General features: G+C 45.6%; 2 protein-coding genes across 2 annotated transcripts in view; one reads left to right on the plus strand and one right to left on the minus strand.

Moving 5' to 3' along the window:
- The first annotated feature begins 5 nt into the window (after window positions 1–5).
- si:dkey-7k24.5 (somatomedin-B and thrombospondin type-1 domain-containing protein) lies at window positions 6–11,942 on the plus strand. The gene is made up of 5 exons (XM_014132334.2): window positions 6–514; window positions 7,491–7,682; window positions 8,429–8,507; window positions 10,451–10,633; window positions 10,855–11,942. Exons 1-5 carry the CDS (start codon window positions 274–276, stop codon window positions 10,973–10,975), a joined length of 816 nt encoding a protein of 271 aa, XP_013987809.1. The 5' UTR covers window positions 6–273; the 3' UTR covers window positions 10,976–11,942.
- Window positions 11,943–12,153: 211 nt separating this feature from the next.
- kcnb1 (potassium voltage-gated channel, Shab-related subfamily, member 1) overlaps window positions 12,154–18,383 on the minus strand; it is a 74,078-nt gene continuing 67,848 nt past the window's right edge. Inside the window, exon 4 of the mRNA XM_014132333.2 lies at window positions 12,154–18,260. Within this exon, the coding sequence (XP_013987808.1) occupies window positions 16,420–18,260 (1,841 nt within the window). The 3' untranslated portion in view covers window positions 12,154–16,419. The remainder of the gene's footprint in view (window positions 18,261–18,383) is intronic.

Genomic DNA, 18,383 nt, shown 5'->3' on the forward strand with positions numbered 1-18,383 from the left:
GAGCAAAAGACAGAGATATGCGCTTGACAAAAGCCATTGCAGTATATTGCCCGATGGCACTTAGAATCCCATTATGGGGATAGTTGCTGAACAAACTCTGTGTCAGAAACTTTTCAGAATGATAGCCTACCTTTTCTAAAAATCGAAATACTGAGATAAACGACATCGAAAGTCCCCTATTATCAACTTCGGCGTGCGAACACAGCTCTACGATTTTACAGGTGTCAGCCGCGGCGCTAAATCCCACATAAATACTAGTCTAGGCCAATAGTCATGTACCAGTTCAGTTATACTGTTACCGGCCGCTGGCTCTACTCCTGTGTCGTGCTGCTAGTTGTCCTGGTCGTCCCCGGCGAGGCAGGGTGTCAGGACACGGGTTTTTGCTGCACGGGGCACGACCGGTCGTGCGTCAGTAAGGGATGGAGAGCTGACCGTTCGTATGGCACCTGCTATTGCGACCAGGCTTGTACCTCTACTCTGGACTGCTGTCATGATTATGAATTCGCCTGCCCAGGTAAGTTTCCTATACAAAAGTATGTGGACACCCATCAAATGAATCATGCTTCACCATCTGGCAGTCCGACAGACGAATCTGGGTTTGGCGGATGCCAGGAGAACACTACATGCCCCAATGCATAGTGCCAACTGTCAAGTTTGGTGAAGGAGGAATAATGGTCTGAGGCTGTTTTTCTTGGTTCTGTCTCGGCCCCTTAATTCCAGTGAAGGGAAATATTAATCCCACAGCATACAATAACATTCTAGACGAAACTGTGCATTCCAATTTTGTGGCAACAGTTTGGGCAAGGCAGAGCCGGTCCTGACCTCCCGGGGCCCTAAGCAAAATTCTGCTAAGGGGCCCTCTTACCTGACCCGTGAGCCATGTAAACCATTGCCACACAGTCAAACCTGACACCTCAGTACTCCCACTACAATCCCCCCTCCTTTAAAACAGTTTGCTCCATCTGTCGGTCTAAGAATAAATAGACCTATACAGAACAGAATGAGGTGTAAAAACAAACAATATTTATTGAATATGATATTTTCTATAGAATCTTAAGATAAGTGAATATTAACATTAATATAAGAAATTGTAGAAAATATAAAATGTAGAAAATAATAAAATATATTACTGAGCTTTGGCTCTGCTGCCTGGTAATTAGTCCAGTCCTCACAATATTATACAATTAGCTTTGTCTATACAATGTAAACATAAGCCTATAGGCTATGGCTGCAGCTATTTGTCTTTAAAATAGTCAAATAAACCTATACTGCTGTGTGATTAGCTTTGGTTCCCTCTACAGCCTGGGAATTTTCAGCATCAGCATGGGCACCAGTCTATCTGTACTGTCTGGAAGAAATGGAGAGAGTATGTCACATAGTTAGTTAAGCAGTCATTTACACAAATGCACTTCTGCCATACAACCTTAAATGCTACTAAGTGTGTAAACATTTGAATGTTTGAATTAAAATCTTACCATCAAAATATTCCTCTTCTGCACTTTCTTGAGGCAAAAACATCAATGATGTCATCATAGACATTTAACATTTACATTTAAGTCATTTAGCAGACGCTCTTATCCAGAGCGACTTACAAAATGGTGCATTCACCTTATGATATCCAGTGGAACAACCACTTTACAATAGTGCATCTAAATCTTTTAAGGGGGGGGTTAGAAGGATTACTTTATCCTATCCTAGGTATTCCTTAAAGAGGTGGGGTTTCAGGTGTCTCCGGAAGGTGGTGATTGACTCCGCTGTCCTGGCGTCGTGAGGGAGCTTGTTCCACCATTGGGGTGCCAGAGCAGCAAACAGTTTTGACTGGGCTGAGCGGGAACTGTGCTTCCTCAGAGGTAGGGGGGCCAGCAGGCCAGTGGTGGATGAACGCAGTGCCCTTGTTTGGGTGTAGGGCCTGATCAGAGCCTGAAGGTATGGAGGTGCCGTTCCCTTCACAGCTCCGTAGGCAATCACCATGGTCTTGTAGCGGATGCGAGCTTCAACTGGAAGCCAGTGGAGAGAGCGGAGGAGCGGGGTGACGTGAGAGAACTTGGGAAGGTTGAACACCAGACGGGCTGCGGCGTTCTGGATGAGTTGTAGGGGTTTAATGGCACAGGCAGGGAGCCCAGCCAACAGCGAGTTGCAGTAATCCAGACGGGAGATGACAAGTGCCTGGATTAGGACCTGCGCCGCTTCCTGTGTGAGGCAGGGTCGTACTCTGCGAATGTTGTAGAGCATGAACCTACAGGATCGGGTCACCGCCTTGATGTTAGTGGAGAACGACAGGGTGTTGTCCAGGATCACGCCAAGGTTCTTAGCACTCTGGGAGGAGGACACAAGGGAGTTGTCAATCGTGATGGCGAGATCATGGAAGGGGCAGTCCTTCCCCGGGAGGAAGAGCAGCTCCGTCTTGACATGTGTTTCCCCACGTCATGATTTATGCTCATGATGGCCAGACCACTCGAACGTTCCTGTGACATGGAAGATCAATGCAATTGATAGGGCTATCCCAAGGTTAGGATAGAGTTCCTCTGGGTTTTTCTCAAAGAGAAAGGAAAGCAGCTCAAAGGCAGTCATCTTATCTGATGGCAGATCAGGTCAATTCTGAATCTCGTGTGCCAGATCCATTCCACTGACGTCACCGTCATCTAGGTTAAGAGTGTTTTCAACTTCCATGCAGTGAGCCTTTAAAGATTCACTGGATGTCTGAGAGGCAGTGCTGAAGGTTAGCAGCACTCCATATTTGGTTTTCACCTGGTTGGGTGTTTCAAATCTCTCATCCATGGATGTCACAGCAGAGTCGACCACAATGTTGAAGTGGTTGACTTCAAGTTTTTTTCAGTGCCTCAGTCACTGGTTCGTCAGGAGCCTCATAGCTGAAATGCCTCTGTCTCTTCTCTTTCAGAACAGCCTCCACATTAATTTCTTCACAAATGCTTTCGGCTGTTGTCTGGGCCTCAGAGAATCCAGTTTCCCGGTATGTAGAGAGGGAGGCCTTTGCATTTGAGGTTAAACTCACTGCGATATCCAACTGCATTGAGGCGGATTGGAGGAGCTCGTTCACCTTGTTTGTCATCGTCAGTATCTCACACCATACGATACAGAAAATCAAGAAGGGGTAGGACCCAACTTCCTCTGCAAGTGTTTGTGCCTCCACATTCTGGCTTCCAGTAACGCCTCCCGAACCTCAGAAGCCAGATACCCGGTTGCATGAACACTTTGGAGCCTACTCTCCCATCTTGTGTCACTCCATGACTTCACAGTTATGTTCACGTGTTTCTTCAAAACACTCCATCTTTGTGTGCCAGCTTAAAAGGTGAAGAGATTTTGCACATGCCGAAAAAACCCCAACTGCATCTTTTGAAGATTGACAGCATCTGCAATGACAAGGTTTAGAGTATGTGCTCCACATGGGACGAACATGGCTCTGTGATTTTTTGTTGTTGTTGTTGAGCAGTCTGGCTTGTACTCCTTGCCCTTCATGTTGGCCCCATTATCATGAGCTTGCCCTCTGCAATCTTCAAATGGGATCTTCAGCTTATTCGGCTTATCTAAGATGACAGATTCAAGCCTGTTGTAAACTCGACATTCACCAAGCCGAGGAAGTACTCCTTGATCTCTGGCTTTCCCTTTAAAGTCACGCTTCTTAGAATAATGGACATTTGCTCCTGGTGACTGTCAGGTGTACAGTCCAAGATAAAGGAGAAGTACTTTGAGTCTCTTACTTGAGTCACTGTTTCTTCCAGAATCTTGTCACTCCCAATCTGTGTCAGCTCATTCTGTGTGCGCTTCTCAAGGTAAGGAGCATGTGTCTCTCCATCTTTAATTTTGCTGAGATGATTTTCCATAACGGGGTCAAATTTTGCCAGTAATTCAACCTCTTTTAGGAAGTAGTACTTGCTAAAGCCAGCTGTACTGGGTCTGTGTTAGTACTTGCTAAAGCCAGCTGTACTGGGTCTGTGTTAGTACTTGCTGAAGCCAGCTGTACTGGGTCTGTGTTAGTACTTGCTGAAGCTGCCAGTACTGGGTCTGTGTTTGTATTTTCTGAAGCCAGCTGTACTGGGTCTGTGTTAGTACTGGCTGAAGCCAGCTGTACTGGGTCTGTGTTAGTACTGGCTGAAGCCAGCTGTACTGGGTCTGTGTTAGTACTGGCTGAAGCCAGCTGTACTGGGTCTGTGTTAGTACTGGCTGAAGCCAGCTGTACTGGGTCTGTGTTAGTACTGGCTGAAGCCAGCTGTACTGGGTCTGTGTTTGTATTTTCTGAAACCAGCTGTACAGGGTCTGTGTTAGTACTTGCTGAAGCCAGCTGTACTGGGTCTGTGTTAGTACTGGCTGAAGCCAGCTGTACTGGGTCTGTGTTAGTACTGGCTGAAGCCAGCTGTACTGGGTCTGTGTTTGTATTTTCTGAAACCAGCTGTACAGGGTCTGTGTTAGTACTTGCTGAAGCCAGCTGTACTGGGTCTGTGTTAGTACTGGCTGAAGCTGCCTGTACTGGGTCTGTGTTAGTACTGGCTGCCTGTACTGGGTCTGTGTTAGTACTTGCTAAAGCCAGCTGTACTGGGTCTGTGTTAGTACTTGCTGAAGCCAGCTGTACTGGGTCTGTGTTAGTACTTGCTGAAGCCAGCTGTACTGGGTCTGTGTTAGTACTTGCTGAAGCTGCCAGTACTGGGTCTGTGTTAGTACTTGCTGAAGCCAGCTGTACAGGGTCTGTGTTAGTACTGGCTGAAGCCAGCTGTACAGGGTCTGTGTTAGTACTGGCTGAAGCCAGCTGTACTGGGTCTGTGTTAGTACTGGCTGAAGCCAGCTGTACAGGGTCTGTGTTAGTACTGGCTGAAGCCAGCTGTACAGGGTCTGTGTTAGTACTGGCTGAAGCCAGCTGTACAGGGTCTGTGTTAGTACTGGCTGAAGCCAGCTGGACAGGGTCTGAGTTAGTATTTTCTGAAGCCAGCTGTACAGGGTCTGTGTTAGTACTGGCTGAAGCCAGCTGTACAGGGTCTGTGTTAGTACTGGCTGAAGCCAGCTGTACTGGGTCTGTGTTAGTACTGGCTGAAGCCAGCTGTACTGGGTCTGTGTTAGTACTGGCTGAAGCCAGCTGTACTGGGTCTGTGTTAGTACTGGCTGAAGCCAGCTGTACTGGGTCTGTGTTAGTACTGGCTGAAGCCAGCTGTACAGGGTCTGTGTTAGTACTGGCTGAAGCCAGCTGTACAGGGTCTGTGTTAGTACTGGCTGAAGCCAGCTGTACAGGGTCTGTGTTAGTACTGGCTGAAGCCAGCTGTACAGGGTCTGTGTTAGTACTGGCTGAAGCCAGCTGGACAGGGTCTGTGTTAGTATTTTCTGAAGCCAGCTGGACAGGGTCTGTGTTAGTATTTTCTGAAGCCAGCTGTACTGGGTCTGTGTTAGTATTTTCTGAAGCCAGCTGTACTGGGTCTGTGTTAGTATTTTCTGAAGCCAGCTGTACAGGGTCTGTGTTAGTACTGGCTGAAGCCAGCTGTACTGGGTCTGTGTTAGTACTGGCTGAAGCCAGCTGTACTGGGTCTGTGTTAGTACTGGCTGAAGCCAGCTGTACTGGGTCTGTGTTAGTACTGGCTGAAGCCAGCTGTACTGGGTCTGTGTTAGTACTGGCTGAAGCCAGCTGTACTGGGTCTGTGTTAGTACTGGCTGAAGCCAGCTGTACTGGGTCTGTGTTTGTACTTTCTGAAACCAGCTGTACAGGGTCTGTGTTAGTACTTGCTGAAGCCAGCTGTACTGGGTCTGTGTTAGTACTGGCTGAAGCCAGCTGTATTGGGTCTGTGTTAGTATTTTCTGAAGCCAGCTGTTCTGGGTCTGTGTTAGTACTGGTTGGATATGGATCAACTGAGTCTGTGCTTGTACTGGCTGATGATCCAGCACCTCCTCTACTGACAAACTTAAGTATAGCACCTGTAAATCATAGATAACAATACTATTATTAATTTTATCAGCTGCATCAGGCCCATTCAAAATGGCTCCCCCAGATTTCCTTTTATACATTTTCAAATATAAAATACTATTTATACTATGGCTTGGCTGAATACTTGATGGTTATTATTTAAAATTCAATTTTAAATTCAATATATAAATCAATAGTTAATCCATTGCTTTCCATCTTGCATTAGTCCAGAGTTGTAACTAAACCTTGACTGAGAGACTTCATCCTCTCATCGAAGTTGTAAACATTGACACCCGCTTTTACGCTTTGCGTAATTTGCGGGGCCCTACGCAACTTGCGTAGTGAGCGTATAGGCCCGCCCGGCTCTGGGGGAAGGCCCTTCCCTGTTTCTGTATGACAGTGACCCGTGCATAAAGTGAGATGCATAGAGACATTTTGGGATGAATTGGAACGCCGACTGCAAGCCAGGCCTAATTGCCCTACATCAGAGCCCGACCTCACTAATGCTCATGGCTGAATGGAAGCAAGTCCCCTCAGCACTGTTCTAACATCTGGTGGAAATCCTTCCCAGAAGAGTGGAGGCTGTTATAGCAGAAAGGGGGGCGGGGCATTCCATATGAATGCCCATGATTTTGTGATGAGATGTTCGACGAGCAGGGGTCCACATACCTTTGGTCATGTAGTGTATAATGTTACCCATCGTGTGTCAATTTCTACAACACACTAGCATAAGACCTGTGTTTGACAACACTGGGTATGGTCATTTTGCCCCAGTTTGGTGCAAAAGTAATTGAGATTCTCCTGAAAGTGTGATGATTAATTGTCATGTGAGCCATATGATTTGTTTGTAATTCATAGATTATATACCTTGCTTATAATTGTATATCGATTTACTTTTTATTTAGCTGTCTAAAAATGCAAATTGCTTTTTCAGTAGCAAATGCATACAGTAGAGGGCACTCTACCATAGAGTCGTGCTTGTACTTGCTTTCATTTACCCCTGCCATGTTCTCATCCTGTCCTGTCCTCAGGACCCGCTCTAGCCTTTTGGGGTCCCTATGTGAGAGTTAGTAGAAAATTCTACACATTTTGTCACGACTTATGCCATGTTAAAATTATATCTGAGTGACATTGACTAACAAAATCAATGGGGCCCCCCTAGAGGTCAGAGCCATTACATTTGAGTCATTTAGCAGAAGCTAATAGCCAGAGCGACTTACAGAAGCAATTAGGGTTATGTACCTTGCTCAAGGGCACGTCATATTTTTCACCTAGGCAGCACGGGGTTTCAAACCAGGGACCTTTTCGGTTACTGGCCCAATGCTCTTAACCACTAGGCTACCTGCAGCTGGCCCCTGAGCACGCTGACTAGACTAACTTACCAATCTACATTTTTTTTGTGAATGATAATTGAGTGACTTTCATTGACTGTCATAACAAAAGCGATGATGCACAACCAATTTTCAAAACTACACCTTGTGTATTCTACTATTCTAACTCTCAACAGTAAGTTGAGAGTTCCAAAAAAAAAGAATGTATGTTGCTTATGCCTGGATCTGGCCTTGCCTGTCCTCCCCCTCCCTCCTAGCGGTGTCCTGTGTGCTGAGTGAGTGGAGTGCGTGGTCTGGCTGTGGTGAGCCTTGCAGGGCCACAGTTCGGATAAGGAGCAGGGAAGTCCTGCAGGAGCCCCGAAATGGGGGGAAACCCTGTCCACACATGGAGGAGCACGCTGGCTGTGCAGAGTACAGGGAACACCACCGACAGTGCAGCAAATCACTAGGTAAGCACCACAGCCATATACTGACTGTACCAAACATTAAGAACACCTTCCTCGTATTGAGTTGCACCCCCTTAGCCCACAGCCTCAATTCGTCGGGCATGGACTACAAGGTGTCGAGTATTCCACAGGGATGCTTCACACACTTGTGTCAAGTTTCCCGGATGTCCTTTTGGTGGTGGACCATTCTTAATACAGTTGAGCTTAACCCAGCAGCGTTGCAGTTCTTGACACACAAACGGGTGCGCCGGTCATCAATTACCATACTCCGTTCAAAGTCACTGAAATCTTTTGTCTTGCCAGTTCACCCTCTGAATGGCACACATACACAATCCATGTCTCAATTATCTCAAGGCTTAAAAATCCTTCTTTAACCTGTCTCTTCCCCTTCATCTACACTGATTTGAAGTGGATTTAACAAGTGACTTCAGTAAGGGATCATAGCTTTAACCTGGTCAGTCTGTCATGGAAAGAGGTGTTCTTAATGTTTTGTACACTCAGTGTATATTGCCTTAGGCTATATATCTAAATGCTCTGGTAAGGACCTTAACCCATGTCTTTAATGGCCTCTTGTCTCTGTCGGATATCCCTCCGTCTCCAAGTAAAGGTTACATTCCCAGGTTTCAGCTGCAGAATAGGTCTTCTGACCTCAATGGGCCTACCTGGTTAAATAAAGAACGTGTGTGTGTGGGAGCTAAAGCTGTGATATTGTTGTCATGGTTTTGTCCTTATTGATATTGTCTTTGCAGTCCCGGCTCTCATTACTACCGGTGGCTATGGCAATGCCAGGAAGAAGAGGGACATCCCTGATAACGATGATGTCGAAGGGTGAGAGATCCGGTCTATGTGTTTGTCTCCTTCCATAGTATTTCTGTCATATTTTCGGACCCCTGTGTGTATTTGAATGGGTGTACTGCACAGGAGGCTGGTGGCACCTTAATTGGGGAGAACGGGCTCATGGTAATTACTGGAGTGGAATTGGTGGAATGGTATCAAATACAGAAAACACATGGTTTGATGCCATTCCATTTGCTCCGTTCCAGCCATTATTATGAGCTGTCCTCCCCTCAGCAGCCTCCACTGTACTTTGTATGTGATTGTGTACAGTGGCAAGAACAGGTATGTGAACCCTTTGGAAATACCTGGATTTCTGCATAAATTGGTCATAAAATTTCATCTGATCTTCATCTAGGTCACAACAATAGACAAACACAGTCTGCTTAAACTAATAACACACAAACAATGATATGTTTTCTTGTCTTTCTTGAACACACCGTGTAAACATTCACAGTGCAGGGTGGGAAAAGTATGTGAACCCTTTGATTTAATAACTGGTTGACCCTCCTTTTTGCAGCAATAACCTCAACCAAATGTTTTCTGTAGCTGCGGATCAGACCTGTACAACAGTCAGGAGGAATAGTGGACCATTCCTCTTTACAAAACTGTTTAAGTTTAGCAATATTCTTGGGATGTCTGGTGTGAACTGCTCTCTTGAGGTCATGCCACAGCATCTCAATCGGGTTGAGGTCAGGACTCTGACTGGGCCACTCCAGAAGGGGTATTTTCTTCTGTTGAAGCCATTCTGTTGTTGATTTACTTCTGTGTTTTGGGTCGTTGTCCTGTTGCATCACCCAACTTCTGTTGAGATTCAATTGGCGGACAGATAGGCTAACATTTTCCTATAAAATGTCTTGATAAACTTGGGAATTCATTTTTCCGTCGATGATAGCAAGCTCTCCAGGCCCTGAGGCAGCAAAGCAGCCCCAAATCGTGATGCTCCCTCCACCATACTTTACAGTTGGGATTAGGTTTTGATGTTGGTGTGCTGTGACATTTTTTTGTCCACACATAGTGTTGTGTGTTCCTTCCAAACAACTCAACTGTAGTTGCATCTGTCCACAGAATATTTTGCCAGTAGCGCTGTGGAACATCCAGGTGCACTTTTGCAAACTTCAGATGGGCAGCAATGTATTTTTTGGACAGCAGTGGCTTCTTCCGTGGTGTCCTCCCCTGAACACCATTCTTTTTAGTGTTTTACGTATCGTAGACTCGTCAACAGAGATGTTAGCATGTTCCAGAGATTTCTGTAAGTCTTTAGCTGACACTAGAATTCTTCTTAACCTCATTGAGCATTCTGCGCTGTGCTCTTGCAGTCATCTTTGCAGGACAGCCACTCCTAGGGAGAGTAGCAACAGTGCTGAACTTTCTCCATTTATAGACCATTTGTCTTACCATGGACTGATGAACATCAAGGTTTTTAGAGATACTTTTGTAACCCTTTCCAGCTTTATGCAAGTCAACAATTCTTAATCTTAGGTCTTCTGAGATCTCTTTTGTTCGAGGCATGGTTCACATCTGGCAATGCTTCTTGTGAATAGCAAACTTACATTTTGTGAGGTTTTTTTTATAGGGCAAGGCAGCTCTAACCAACATCTCCAATCTCGTCTCATTGATTGGACTCCAGATTAGCTGACTTCTGACTTCAATTAGCTTTTGGAGAAGTCAGTAGCCTAGGGGTTCACATACTTTTTCCACCCTACACTGTGAATGTTTAAATGTGATGTATTCAATATAGACAAGCAAAATACAATAATTTGTGTGTTATTAGTTTAAGCCCGCCATGTTTGTCTATTGTTGTGACTTAGATGAAGATCAGATCAAATTTGATGACCAATTTATGCGGAATTCCATGTAATTCCAACGAGTTCACATACTTTTTCTTGCCACTGTATGTCTGTATGCGTGTGTCTGTAATGTGTATACTTATCCAGGTACTGTGTGCAGTTCCAGCTGACCTCCCTGACCCCTGGGTGCCAGCGTAGTGTGGGGCCACACACCCGCTGGATGCAGTACCTGAGGGAGGGCCACCAAGTTTGTGTGGAGTGTCAGCCTCCAGCCCTCACTGCCGGGCAGACGCACTGCTCTGGAGATGGAGATCAGGACGAGGAGGAGAGGTAAGACATGCAGGGCCCACGAGGAAAGAAGGGGGGAGGAGAGCAAGAGGCTATACATATGTGGTAAAGATATTAGGACATTCCGTTTAAATCGTGTTTACATTCTAACCCAATGTTGCGTTTCTTGTTTGAAGAGTTAGATTTCAGCCACTAGGTGGCAGTCTTAGTCTAGACTAGATTAGTAAACGACAGTCTTTCTTGCTCCCTCCCCCCTCTTTCAGTGGCAGGCAGTCTCTGCAGTGGCAGGCGGTGGGTAACCCCAGGTGTCGTGGTCTGTGGAGGCGTGTTGGGAGACTAGGCTCCTGCTCCTGTCCCACCGTCCACAGCTTCCTCTTCATATAACCCTGGGTTACTGTCTAGTCTACAGACCTGAGTCTACAACTTCTTCATGGACGTACAGACCGACCAGACAGCACATGGATCAGGCATAATCAAAAAGCAACACAGACAGTGCTGTGTGTGCATCCATATAGGACCGGACCATACCAGTGTCTGACATAACAATTGATACGAAACCTCTGCCAACAATTTAATCGTGTTTATGTGGCTGATTCGGGTCATTTTGTTCTCTGGTTGGACAGAATCTTTCTTCTGGAAAAATACTATTGTAGATTATTTTCTAAGTGTATGTAACTGTCAGTGCAGTTTTTCTTTGTATTAGCAAAAGCCTTCAATAATGCCTGTAATACATGTCAATAACCAAAACTCAACCCATTCATTAATTTGACTTTTATTGAATTTTCAGTCATCCAAGGGGAATGTTGCCTTTTTAAAAGAAATAGAAAGATCTTGGGACATTGAGACACTTTTTACAGGACAGTTAAACTGGCGTTGTGCATGGTTCACACCCAGTCACGGCTCCAAAGTTATGACATGCATCGATCGAACAACAGAACATTTATACAGCAACAACTTACAGCATTAGAAAGTCAACAGGTAAAAATATTACAAAACAAACAGTAGCCTGGAGACCTACAAACAACAGTAGAAGAAGAGGTGGGGATAGTCTGAAAGTCTGTCAAATCTTTTTTCCCCCACTTCAGTTCCCTGGAATTTCTGTATGTTACAATGACTGGTTGGGAATGACTCGTTTGGGATCTCTTTCAAATCTATTCCATTTCCATTTCCAAATCCAATTCTTGAATTGAATTCCAATTTACCAAGCATTTCAAATGGACCCTAACCCTGAAATCCCAACATCAATTTCAATGGCATTTGTCTAATTCCTAAATTGTATGTTTTTCATATCTTATCAAAAAAGATAGTCACTTGATTGTGCTTTCTCATTAAAACATAACACTTACAAATCCTTTGACATCAGAAATCCTTTTGTTCAGGACTACAGTAAAAGTTAAAGCTTTTGTACGCTACAGGATGTTTGGATGTTGGGTGACTCACTCAGAGATGGAGAGAGACTGATGTATAAAGTGCCCTTTAAGAAAAAAATATACATAGACTAGCAGCAAATGTACATAAACTTTTTTTAAACACACTGGTCAGTGGTCACAGTATAGCAGTAAACACATTTCACCTTGTCAGAACATTGTCCAGAATCATTCTACCAAAACAAATATGTAAAGGCTATCAGTGGCTACTTCCTTTCTGTAAGTGTCCATGATGTGTTATCCAGTTAGTTTTTCCATCCTATGACTCTCCACAGGACCATCTCATAGCAATGCTACAATGTATATCATGTCTATTCATGAGGAATTGATTGTCGTCTTTCTTTTAAAGAGATTTTACATGACAAAACTGTCCCTGACTCCCACTACGTATTCTTACAGTGAAAGCATAACTTGATGCCTGGTTATGTGAAACATAAGGGACAGCAACACAACTCAGTATTAGACAGTGCACAAGAAGCCAACGCTATACAGATGACAGCCAATTTAACCAGATGGATTTGAAGTGCATTGTAAACATAATGAACATAAAACAGTGACATTGTATGTCCGTCCACTCTACTGTTCAAATCATCCATCCTACTGGCACCGACGTCAATTCAACGTCTATTCCACGTTGGATCAACGTTGATTCAACAAGGTGGTGCCCAGTGGGATGTTAACATGAACCAAGTTTCCAGACAAATTTAAAGTACATGTCGGATTAAAAAAATGTCATGACAGGCCTGATGGAAACAGCAAATTTGTCGGTAAACTTTCCAAATGTCGACAAAACAGAATATGCCAGACAAGGGGGGATCTTCTTGTTGGTAAAATGAATTGGCGGTGGAAACCCTTTATGCTCAAATATTAATCATAAGATCGAAGTAAATTTAGAGTCATGCGATTTGTTGTGCGGACCTCCCACTATGACTCGGGTATGCGATATGTTGTGTGGTCCTCCGGTTATGACTTGGGAAAGCATGCCGTTTATTAGGCTACAGATGAAACAAATCATGGTGAACTTCACAGGGTTGTGAAAGTGCACGGTGATGAGCTTTCTTCTTTTCAATAAATTTCAAGGGTCTGATTCTGTTGACATGATGATCGATGCTTGGCTGCCGTTTGACAAATAAAAAATAATCTCGATCTTATCCATAATATACTCATCATCATGTAGGTAGGTAGCCTATTGGCTAGAGCGCATATGCCAAAACCATAGTGGGCACATTTGCTATTTAACGGAACATTTGTTGTGACAAAGCCATCAGTAGAGTTGAAAATGCGATGGAAACCCACTAAACATAGATTTTGTTTATTCGGTACATGGGAATTTAACCGCAAAATGATTTTTTTGTATGTTCACTAGGCCTAAATCATCACGCACAGGCTTTTATCCGCGACAAGTCAATTTGATGCAAACACATCTCTGGTGGGAAAATGCGCATATTGTTATGTGGATTTTAGAATATTCGTATGAAAATCTGTCGCCAGTTGGATAGAAACCGAGCTAATATCTAACAAAGTGGAAGCCTTTGGCTGAGCATCAGTCCCTTTAAACATGATAATAACACACACACACACACACACACACACACACACACACACACAACACAGTGTTTCAGAGGTTCTGCCCTTTCTGCAGTCATTACTATTCCTTTCACATAGCTCCCCTCGCTCGGATCCAGCTCAGACAGGAATGGGTGCGAAAAATGCGTCTCTGGAGATGCGACATTCTCACCTTTTCACGCCGACTTTTCTCAGAGAGAGTAAGAGGAAGAGAGCCAAGGACAAACACATGGACATGTATGTGGACAGTGTTGTGGGTCTGTCTTTTTTTATTTATAAGCATCTTCAGTGATATCTATGCACTGTGATGTCTATTCTTCAGAATGCATTATCATGCATTTATTCAAAACTAGGCAGGGGGGAATGGGTGGCTACAGGATGTTTATTTGTCTACGTGCATTCCTGTGTAACAACTACTATATGTTTGAGTGTGCAAACTGTGTAAACGTAAAGAATGCATGCATTTTGATACAATTAAACATTCCCACCCCAATTAGCAGAGCTATGAAGCTCTGGCATCAGCCTTGCCAGGATGGAGCTTGTTACTATGGAAACTGGGCAGGCCTGGAGCTATCTTCTAGATATTGTATACCTGTGTATGGGCTGTCCTTTCAATATGTCTGTATGTCTGTGTGTGGATGAATGCAGATGCACTCAAAAAGACTAGACATGCTATTCAATCAAAACCTGTAACTAGGTTTCCTGGATAAGTGAGAAGTAACACTCTTCCCGCTTTTGAATTAATATGCTGTTCAGACTTATACTGCAACCCAAGGAGTACTGTATGGGGGATCTTTCTCTTTCTCTCGCTCATTCCAGCCACAGTTCTATATGGACCACTCTTTGGCTCTATGTTGTTGAAAGGAAAATTATGATGATGCATGTTATGGCAGCTTTATCAATGTTTCACTTTAAATATGAACATATATCATAAATGTTTGCTTTGATTTGGAAATATAGGTTCATAAATCCGTTCACCACATTCTTTATAAAGTACCATAAAAATAAACAGGTCATTTTTCTTTTACATATCTCGGCACTTCAGCTGAAGTGATTCTTTTGAACTCTGGGCGCTATTTAATCTGTATTGCTGAAGCGTTAAAGAAAGCGCACTTGAAATGTAAATGTAATTTCCTATTGAGCTGACACTTGCAGCGTTTACCATGAATGCATTCTCTGCTGCTAACGCAGAAACATTGCTTTTCAATTTCAATAACACATTCACGCTGAATTTCCCCGATATGGATTGAATCGAGCCCCTTGTGTCTTGGTGGTATGACTGGGAGGAAGAGGCAGGCTGTTTGGTACATGCATGTCTTGGAGGAGAGCTCTCCTAAATGTGTGTTTGACGCAAAAAAAATCTTCAGGGATATTTATGATTCCTGACTTTAATACCAAAAAGATTAGTTTTCTTTTAACCATTCCCCTCTGACTCAAACCCAATGCAATAAAAATAAAACAACACACAATCAAGACATTCACAGACAGAAATGTCAGATCAAATGTGGTCCTCTACTCTTACTATGTGATAAAGAAACGGTACCAAGAAGAACAAGACTCTTTTTGACAGACTGTGGTTTTCCCTAAGATGAGTCTGGATTGTAAACCTCCAGCAACTGTAACTTGTCTAGAAATATGTCATACAGAATTACTCAAACAGTTATGGTCATGACACAACAGACTAGCAAATCAGAAATTCCTATAGGTAACCTCCTTTATCTATATAAAAATAAATCAGGTAAGACAATCTAAAAGTGTGGATATCTTTTAAAACACACACACACACACACACACACACACACACACACACACACACACACACACACACACACACACACACACACACACACACACACACACACACACACACAGGCTTAAACACATACTCACATATGACTAAGGCCAGGTTTGGGTCTAGGGGGGCACTAGTAAGTAGCTTATTGGCATCTACCGTAATTCCTCCCTACACTCTACGGAAAAAAAGGTGCTATCTAGAACCTAAAAGGTTGGTTCCAGGTAGGACCCTTCTGTTTCAAAATATAACCATTTTGGGTTCCATGTAGAACCCTTTCCACAGATGGTTCTACATGGAACCCAAAACGGCTCTACTTGGAACAAAAAATGTTTTTTACCTGTAGCCAAAAGTTCTCTTTTGGGGACAGCCAAAGAACCCTTTTGGAAAACTTTTTTCTAAGAGTGTAGTTTTCTACAGTGTGAGCTGGGCTGGGGCGGAGTGGGACAGTGGTCAGCTGATATATATAGACCTGTGGGAGAATATAGGGGATGACTGTCTTGCTGTTTCCCACCTCACCCCTCATCCTGCCTCACCCCTCATCCTGCCTCTTACCCCATAGCCACCGAAAGGGACCACCACAGCCTCAACCAACCAACAGACCATGTCCCTTCCCAGCATACTCTGCTTTGACCTGCTCCCACGTCTCCCTGTGGGGCCCCTGCTCAGTTGGGTTTGTGGGAGTTTTCTGCCCAGTTCTGTGGTAGCTTGTGTACTGTGGCTAACAGGAAGGGAGGGAGAGGAGGGAGAGTGTTCTTTATCTGTCCTGCAAGTCTTTTCCCATAGTATTGAACACCACACCACAGCCCAAACGCTGCCCTGAATCTCTCTCACTTCCTGGACCTTTCTGTCAGTTTGTAAAGGGATTCTGCACAGTGTGTCTCTTTCCTTCACTCTCTTACTTTCTCTTTCTCTATCACTTTCTCTGCCTTCCACACAGTACCTTGTCTGTGTTTCTCTGGATGTCCCTGACATAAGTCTTCCTTGCTCCAGCTCCCTTAACGCTGGCCATGCTGTCCTCTGCCCTGCCCTATATCTGTAGCTCAGAGACTCTTGTCCATGGTACTAGACCTTCCTCTGTCCCCTTTGGACCTGCGGGGCAGCTCTGGAACCACATGGTTCTCCGTGTGGCCCCCGCTCCCCCGCGTCCCCCCATCCAGGCCAGGGAATAGGCAGTTCTGCCCCAGCATCCGCTGGGTGGTGCTTGGTGCCAGGTGGTTGATGCCTCTCTGGTTGTAGCCGCTGTTGATGTTCCTGCTGTGTTTGGGGGGACTGGAGCCAGCCAGCAGGTGCTCTGAGGGGCTGGTGGCCTCCGACATGTCCCGCAGGTGCTCGTCTTCGTCTGTGTCTGCGTCAATGTACTTACTGATGGAGGAGTCGTGGAAAGTGAAGACGGCCGGTGTGGAGGTCAGGGCTGTGGTCAGGGTGGAGCTGTCAGGGGACTTGGTCGGGGTCCTGCTGCTGGCCGTGGTGTAGATGGACGTCTCTGGGCTGAGCAGGGAGCGGTCAGACAAGATGGAACTGTCTGAGAGAGGACCACCACTGCTGGGGGAAGGGCCTGGGCCTGGTCCTGGCACTGACTCCCCTCCACTGCTCCGGTAGTTCACCTTGTAGGAAAGGCCACCACCCTTCAGAGGGTTGTTAAAATGACGAGTGTTGCCAGAACCTGCAGGCTTCACAGCAGAGAGTGGATCCAGCAAGGGCTCATGCTCCAGGGTGGTCTGGAGGCCAGGGTTGGTGCTGACCCGTCCAGAGAGGGCCGTGACTGGGTTGATGTGGGAGAAGCGGCTGGTCTCCTGGGCCAGGAGGGCCAGGCCGTAGGCTGGACTATGGGCGTAGACACCACGTGGATTCTCTTGGAAGTCTGCAGCACAGCTGATGTAGCTGTCAATACTAGACAGGCTCTTCATGTCCCCCACGCCCTCTCGACCCCCTAGCATAGGGTCCCCTGGACCCCCAGGGATGGTCCCCAGCTCCATCTCATCCCTATCCCTCTGCCTACCAGCCCTGGAGCTCTTGTCTTTGGCGTTGAGGTTGGGCTGTGACTGGGTCTTGGCCATTTGGTTATACATCTCCTCCAGCTTCTGCGGGTTGAGCCCCTGAGGACTGGAGGCCCTGGCCTTGCTGGGGGAACCCGTCTGCGACTCCACAGGGTTGAAGGAGTGGGCCGAGCTGGTCTCGGAGGCGGTGGTGGCCCGCTTAGGTGTCCACTTCCAGTGGCTGGGTGACAGGTGGTTGTCTTGCGTCAGCGGCCTCTCGCTCTTCTCCACCACCACGTCCATCAGCTCGGCACTGCGGGCGAACGCCTCCTTCATGTTCATGGAGACGATGCTCCCATTGCGTTTCGCCCTCTCCAGTGCCTCCCGCCGCTTCACAGCTTTCTCCTGGCGCTTCTGCTCCTTGTAGAACTCAGAGAAGTTGTTGACGATGATGGGAATGGGCAAGGCTATCACCAGCACCCCTGCGATGCAACAGAGACCCCCCACAATCTTACCCAGCAGAGTCTTAGGGTAAATGTCCCCATAACCCACCGTAGTCATAGTAATGGTAGCCCACCAGAAGGAGGCCGGGATGCTTTTGAATTTCGTGTCATCCTCGTCCTTCTCTGCGAAGAAGACGAGACTGGAGAAGATCATGATGCCCATGGCCAGGAAGAGGATGAGTAGACCCAGCTCATTGTAACTCCTCTTCAGGGTGAAACCTAGAGACTGCAGCCCTGTGGAGTGACGCGCCAACTTCAGAATCCTAAGGATACGCATGATCCGGAAGATCTGAACCACCCTCCGGACGTTCTGGAACTGTAGAACACTCTTGTTGGACTCGGTCAGGAAGATTGTGACGTAGTAAGGAAGGATGGCCAGCAGGTCGATCACGTTCAGGGGACCTTAAAGATAAGACAGTAGTTTATTCATCCTTATAAGGGGACATTTACTTGCACCAGCTAAAACATACAACACCAATAAATACTGTACATTACAATGGACACAGACACTAACAGTAGCACATC

Source organism: Salmo salar, chromosome ssa12, assembly GCF_905237065.1.
Source record: "Salmo salar chromosome ssa12, Ssal_v3.1, whole genome shotgun sequence".
Lineage (NCBI taxonomy): Eukaryota > Metazoa > Chordata > Actinopteri > Salmoniformes > Salmonidae > Salmo > Salmo salar.